Consider the following 7,389-nt stretch of genomic DNA (forward strand, 5'->3'; position numbering starts at 1 on the left):
TGCAAATCAATTTCTAACCTTTATATAATGTGTTTTTTCTGGATTTTTTGGTTGATATTCTGTCTCTATCGTTAAAATAAACCTACAATAAAAATTACAGACCCTTCATTTCTTTTTAAGTGGGCAAACTTACAAAATCAGCAGGGGATCAAATAAATATTTTCCCCACTGTGTATATATATATATATATATATATAAAAACAAACCTTTATAGGTGCTACTGTAACAGACTTTCTGGTTGTCAACAGGCGGTAATGTTCTTATACTGAATATGTGGGGAGAGCAGGCTGGACCTCACCTGCAGGCTCTGCACTTTAGCTTTGCTGCTGGAGCCTTTGCCTCTCCAATCATAGCCAAGCTGCTCTTTGGCCAGCATTCCGACAATGCCTCCATTTACACGGATCTAGCATCTGGCCATGCATCCAAGACCTTCGATGCCAGGGTTCCTTTATCCTCCCATCCAAAGAACACCACTCTAACATCCATGTGGGCCTACATTGTGATTGGTGCTTTTGTTTTATTGGTGTCGCTCATCTTTTTTTCCCTGTACTCCTGCAGTTCACCCAACTCAAATAGGGCAAAAACACCTTCAGGAAAGCAGCAGTTCTCCAAACACCACAACATACTCCTATTCCTGCTGTCCTTGTTCTTTTTTTTCTATGTTGGAAGTGAGGTGGCGTATGGTTCCTTTATATTTACCTATGGCAAGGACTATGTTGGTATGAAACCGGTTGAGGCAACAGGACTGAATTCACTCTTCTGGGGAACGTTCGCGGCTGGTCGTGGTCTGGCCATATTCTTTGCTGCTTGTCTGCGGCCAGGCATCCTGATCCTACTGAGCCTAGTGGGCACCACAGTTTCCGCACTCCTGCTGTGTCTTTTTAGTCGAAATCCCCCTATGCTCTGGGCATGCACTGCTATATATGGTGTCTCTATGTCTACCACCTTTCCCAGTGGAATTTCATGGGTTGAGCAGTACACGACTGTGACAGGGCGGTCAGCTGCAGTGTTTGTAGTGGGTGCAGCTCTTGGAGAAATGGTTCTGCCAGCTCTGTTGGGCTTATTACTGTGGCAGTTGCAAAATCAGCCATTACTGATGTACCTGGCACTTGGCACATCCATCTTCACTTCTATCTTGTTCCCTGTCATGTACAAAATAGCGTCACCAGGAGGGGACGCCACCTTGAGGAAAATGCCAGGGAGACGCACCAAGGATACTGATGAGAGTGAGTACCAGCAAGCACTGCTGGATAATGCGGAGGAAGAAGAGGAGCAGGAAAATGAAAGTGAAGCTGACCAGTGGAATGATGCAGACTTTGAGGTGATAGAAATGGATGATGCCAGCCTATTGAGTTCTCCTTCTAAAGCCTCAGTGCCTCCTGAAGTTGCAGCTAGTGCACTTGCTGCCCAATCAGTGGCCGTCCCATTGTCGCCACCCTCAAGAGACCCCACTCTGTCTAACACACTGCCCTTTTCCACAGACTCTCCCAGACGCAAACTGTTAATGTCCCTCAACAGGGAGAAGAAAGACTAACATGTTGCACTACATCAAAGAGGTCTCAGACTTTAGCCCTTAGCCAGGAACTGAGAAGTGGCAGCCTTTTTATCTTCTTGGGTGAAAAGATCACACTAGCCAGTTGATTTGGTATTTTCTAAATGCCAACTGCATGTTTGACGTTCATTACATAAAGCAACATAACCCACACCAAGCCTTTTCCTGCTCACCACGGTACAGGATTATCTTAAAGAAGCATATTGTACATAAACTGAATTGTCCTGTTATTTCAGATCAGCCTAATTATTGGACACCAACGTATATTAGGATTATATTAGGATATCAGACTATATCTCTCTCAGTTGCCTCAGATTTGCTCTCATTTGTTATTGCCAATTAATAGACCATAAATTTAATTATTCTGTACAATGGTAACCAGCACAATTCACTAGTTCACAAAGCTGTGAAATTAAGACAACCATTTTTTTTGTATTGTATGGTCAGACTCAGAATGAATGTACAAAGTTGCATTAATAATATCTCGATGCTGAAGTCTTTGTTGAAAGTCCTTTTATGTTTACAAAATATTTATTTTCATTTTTCAAATCATACTGAATGTTGATTAATAAATATTAACACAATTTTGTGATTTTTTTTTTCTCAAAGTCTGATATTAACCAGCTGTGACTTGTGTGTAAATTGTTTTTGTCCGACAAGCTTCAAGTGACGAGGTCATTTCCATTGCTCATATCAGGTAGCCCTGTTTATCGTGATGATCTTATTTGTAAGAAGTCCCACTGAACATGGCTGTATAAACATCAAATGTCTTCTACAGTGCAGCTGTTTGGACATGGCCTGTGATTAGAGGCAGCAGCTGCCGGTTTCCACAATTTTTGCACTTTTTTTCTTTGGTGTTTTTCAGATTCTGTAGTGAAGTCTCATTACTGTCCCGAGTTATTAACTGTGACCTTATTTTCATATTACCTGTAAATTGCTAGTGTCTTACTGACTGTTCCCCAGGTGCATGTCCAATAATAGTTTATGGTTCATGGAAAGCATGAACAAGCATGAAAAACATTGCAGATCTTTATTGGAAAGGGTTTAAACGAAGCTTATAGTATACCCCAAGATGATGTAAGGGCCCATTTTGACTGAAACAAGCATTTGTTAAATACATTGAATTTTATTATATCAGTATTAAATCTCCACCCACAAATATTCTTTAAAAAACAAAGCACCTTAAATTTTTTACAGGTTTACAAAAACATAGGTTATGTAACTCTGCTAGGTAGCACAGGTCGGTAACAATGTCTGGTTTAGAATAGAGAAAGCATTAGAAAAGTATTTTAAAAGAACACTTATGCACACAGACAATAATACTTATCAAACATATTGCAGAAGTCTAAGTTAAGGCTGATACTGACTTGCTTGTCCTCAGACTTGCCTCTGTCGAGAATGGAGACAAAACCTCCCAGCACATACATGTGAAAACATTTTTAGATTTCTTTTTCAACAGTGTTCATAGACAGAATTTTGGATAATTATATGCAAGGTTTATTTACAAAAGACTGATCTAACAAAAAAAACAAAAAAATCACGGGAGTCAAACATTGTTCGACACGAATTACAGCCAGTACTGAATCTTCTTCATTTACAAATTGCAAATCACGGGAGTCAAACATTGTTCCACACGAATTACAGCCAGTACTGAATCTTCTTCATTTACAAATTGCTACAGCACATAAGGGTTCAGTTTAGAAAGGATTATGCTGTAAATGTCTGACCTGTCAATCTGCAGAAATGTCGCCATTTAATGAACACTCTAAAGACAACTACCAAGCAAATTCAAACACAGTGCATCAAAATCAGCTTCCTCTTTTCTGTATTTAAGGCCTCTTTAGTCCCACTGCACTGCAGTACCACACACAGTCAAACAGTATAAGATGGAAACTTCAAAGACGGGGAAAAAAGCACCTTTTCAAAACATTAAACACAGAAATTGTGCTGAATGGCACAGTGTTTAGCACCAGAGTAAAATGAAAGGGGGACAGACTGCTGGACTATCAGAACTGCTCTAGCAGCTGGCGAAGATATGATCCTCGGGAAAGATGCCGATTAACACGAGACGATTTGTAGAGTACAGGGCAGTCCAATGAGACGCATGGCACTTGACGCTCAGCACTCCCACTGCAACTTCTACATACCTGTCAATCAAATCACAACAGAAGAACATAAAAGACTGACATATGACAAACATGAAACGTGTGATCTCTAGTCTCATGTAGCCAGGGATGGGCATTTTCCAAAAACGTTGCATTCGAATATTTGGGCTCATAAAAAAACGAATATTCGTTAATTTAAATGAGGTTTAATGAGAAAGACGTTATTTTTTAATTATCAAGTTTTTGTCACGATTTCTGAACAAGCATATGATTAGCCGTTACACAACAATGTTCTACAACAACGTTACGTTATCACAACGTTTTATTTTGGTTGAAAACGTTTAAACAAAACAAAAAAATACATTAAAAAAAGCATTCAAGATAAAGCAGAGCAAACGGAAAAATCAAGCAGAATGTGCCAATTACAGTACAGAACGTAGGCTACATATACTCGAGTCGGCCTATATTTATTGTGTTTACATTGTTTCACGTATTAATTCTGAGAGAAACGATCATATCCACATGCTCGGGTTAAAGTTTGTTCCTCAGTCTGATAACAATAAGAACGCGCTGACAGAGATAACGTGTGCTAACAGTTTCTTAGCGCTTTGTGTTAAACCTCTCTCCCTCGAGGAACCTTTATATATGTCTCAAGCTATCAGATGCGCTCTCTTCTCGGCTCAATCGGAGTACAGCTGCGCTTACCTGCAGTCGTGAATGCAGTGATGGGCAGCTGTCTTTCCTCAGTCGACTGTGTTTGGATTTCATGTGATTTCTCATTGTGGTGGTGATATTATGATAAATCAGTTTCACTAATTCATTTGATCAGAAGTAATTACATTTTGTCAGATCATTCAGTAAGATAATTTAGATCAACGTAAATCCAAACTTCGCGAGGCAGATGATGACATTCTGTGATCAAATACTATCAACTTGTTAACACGCTCCACAGCGCCACCCAGTGCATTTAGTTATAACTGCTCAGGATGTATCATGGATTCCCTGCATTTACGGCCAGCAAATCAACACAGTAAAATTCGAATAGTGTTTTTATTATTCGAATAATAAGTTCAGACCGAATATTCGAGTATTCGTGCACACCCCTAAGCCAGACTTTTGACTAAAGGGCCCAAATGTGGTCCCCATTGCAGCTTAAGTTTCTTTCACACAAAACATGTTTCAAAAAGTGAAAAAAAAAACACAAAAACAAAAAACCACCAAGAACAAACAAAGACACAAAAAACCCCACTGTGTTAGATCAAATCTCCACGCCAGAATTAATAGATACAGACCCGGATACCAGACCCTGTCAGAAAATATCCTCTTTGTCTAGTATCTGAACAACTAGTCAGCGTAGATGTTTAATACCCAAAACCCATTAACAGTGAGTCTTGTCTGGTACCCAAAACTGTATTAACAGAAGAGCAGAAGCAGGGGGCCGTTTTTCATACCTCGCTTAATACATCTGAGATGATTTGACATGTCAGATCTATTAATCTCGATACCTGATTTCTGGCTAATTTGGTTCTTCAAACACGTTAGTGGATTTGATTAAAATAACTGGATTAAGTTGTCTGGGATTACTCTGTGTTGACATGTTCTTTAGAAAGGGCAGATATATCGATTCTCGAAACCATGATCAGCAATGATCATGCAAAAAAAATCACATCATATAATTAAGATCAAGGAAACAGCCAGGCAGGCAAAATGACAAAAGTTCTAATAAATAAAATGTGTAACCATTTTTTAAATGATTCCCAATTATTTTTCACCATTTCAAGAGTATTGTAATTAGCAATTCATTTAATTTTGAAGTGGATTTGTTATATGTGACAGCATTAATTAAAGTTTCTTAATCCATAAGACACATCTTAACACATAACTGACTGTGTTTAAATTAACTGTGCATCATAAAAGCATTTAGAGATCTGAGAAGATTTTCAACCATCAAATGGACACCAAAAGCTTAACAAATAAATGTCAGGCTGAAGGAAACTCTATTTTGTCCATAGAAGAGGCATGCTTGAACCGAGGGTGCAACATATCAGAACAGAACAAAAGGACGAGTTTGTTCAGCAATGTCATTTCAGCAAATAAAATGAAATGAAACAGATTAACTTAAATCATAGTTATATTTGATCGTTGAAGGTCAGTAGCAAATACACCAATAAATAAAGTGAAATTAAAATAAAGTATATGTATAATTGTATGTATTTAATTATTCCAGGTTTGCTTCACATTTTGTTTATATTACCATGTGTTTTTATTTATTTATTTATTCTAAGGAATACAAAATGTGTTTTTGTTGAAGTGAGACAAGTAAAGATCATTTATTGTTGAAATCATTATCTGTCTGGTGTCACATACAGTACAGCATACAGTACATATACAATTTACTAACCAAATTTAAATGAATAATTTCAGTTAAACAACATTAAATTAAATCGCTTATTTTAATAGCCAGAGATTTCTTAAATAGTCAGATGTAAATGTAAAAACTGTGGTGACGGAATACTGGTGTTAAAGGGCTTCTATTGTGAGAACCACCCACTTGGTCAGTTTTCAGGTCATTAAAGGGTTAGTTCACCCAAAAATTTTAATTCTGTCATTAATTACTCACCCTCATGTCGTTTCAAACCCGTAAGACCTTCGTTCATCTTTTTGGGTGAACTAACCCTTTAAGACTGTCTGTCCATTTTGTTTTTACGTGCCCGTTTAGGGTTTTCTGAAATAACCTTGGAAAACACAGCAGAACATCTGCTTATGGATATCTGGCTAGTGTAAAACTTGTTGATTCTTAGAAAGTAATTGGTTCTTCTTAAAAAGTGCTTATTTTATCAATCCAGTTGAAACTTCAAGCAGGCTTAAATAAAACAGCTTACTACCAGATTCTGTATAAAGCCAGCTTAAAGCTAATCAGGGATGCTTTCCCAAAAGCAAATATTTTCGCAGTTCATTGTTACCAATATAGTTTAGCGGAACTTGCAACCATAGTTGGTTAACAATGCTTTTGGAAAATGCACCCCAGATCGGAAATGATGGAATCAGATGGTCAGTGAACAAACCATGGCCATCTAAGACTAAGGGTGCTTTCACACCTGCAGATCGATTGCTTTGTTCCGAAACAGGTATTAAAATTATTACAATGTTGCTTTTTATTCTTGGTGCGGTTCGCTTTCATATGGCAATGTTTCTAAACGGACCAAATTTGTTAATACAAAAAAGTAAACGGTTCTCTCATTGGTCAAAGTTCCACAGATATATAACGGTAGATGTTGTTATATTAATTTATCACTTTGAGCAGGTGTCCAGGATTCATCGGGAAAACATTTTTAAAATGCACATACTAGGAAGAAGAGCAATAAGACGGTATTATAAAATGAAAAAGTGCACTTTGATGGCGAAGACGTGCTCACCCACAGACATTCACAGGTTCATTTTGAAGTATTAGCAAAACAAAAAACATAATGCTTTTCACGGAACTTACGTAATTACCCATTATACACTGAGATATAGCCTGGTTCGTTGGTCCGTTAGATCGGATTGCTTTCTCACTACAACAGAACCGCTCCAGAGTTCGTTTCCAATCGCGCAAATAACCTACCATATTTCGCCGAACACAGAGGTCCCGTGATAATATTAGTCCCGTGCGAATTGGCTTCTCTGTGATTCGGCCAGCATTTGGCGGGTCGCATATCATTTTTCGAGGTTTTTGTTTGCTGTGCGCCTTTT

General features: G+C 38.1%; 2 protein-coding genes across 3 annotated transcripts in view; one reads left to right on the forward strand and one right to left on the reverse strand.

The window, feature by feature from the left end:
- LOC107676697 (sodium-dependent glucose transporter 1-like) overlaps positions 1-1,691 on the forward strand; it is a 6,051-nt gene extending 4,360 nt beyond the window's left edge. Inside the window, exon 4 of the mRNA XM_016471341.1 lies at positions 249-1,691. Coding sequence (XP_016326827.1) covers positions 249-1,534 — 1,286 coding nt within the window. The 3' untranslated portion in view covers positions 1,535-1,691. The remainder of the gene's footprint in view (positions 1-248) is intronic.
- Positions 1,692-3,163: 1,472 nt separating this feature from the next.
- LOC107676701 (DNA polymerase zeta catalytic subunit-like) overlaps positions 3,164-7,389 on the reverse strand; it is a 51,388-nt gene continuing 47,162 nt past the window's right edge. For both annotated transcript variants that reach the window (XM_016471342.1, XM_016471343.1), the window contains exon 29: positions 3,164-3,699. In XM_016471342.1, the coding sequence (XP_016326828.1) occupies positions 3,559-3,699 (141 nt within the window). In that variant the 3' untranslated portion in view covers positions 3,164-3,558. The remainder of the gene's footprint in view (positions 3,700-7,389) is intronic.

Source organism: Sinocyclocheilus anshuiensis, unplaced genomic scaffold (genome assembly GCF_001515605.1).
Source record: "Sinocyclocheilus anshuiensis isolate Anshui unplaced genomic scaffold, SAMN03320099.WGS_v1.1 scaffold468, whole genome shotgun sequence".
In the NCBI taxonomy this organism is placed as follows: domain Eukaryota; kingdom Metazoa; phylum Chordata; class Actinopteri; order Cypriniformes; family Cyprinidae; genus Sinocyclocheilus; species Sinocyclocheilus anshuiensis.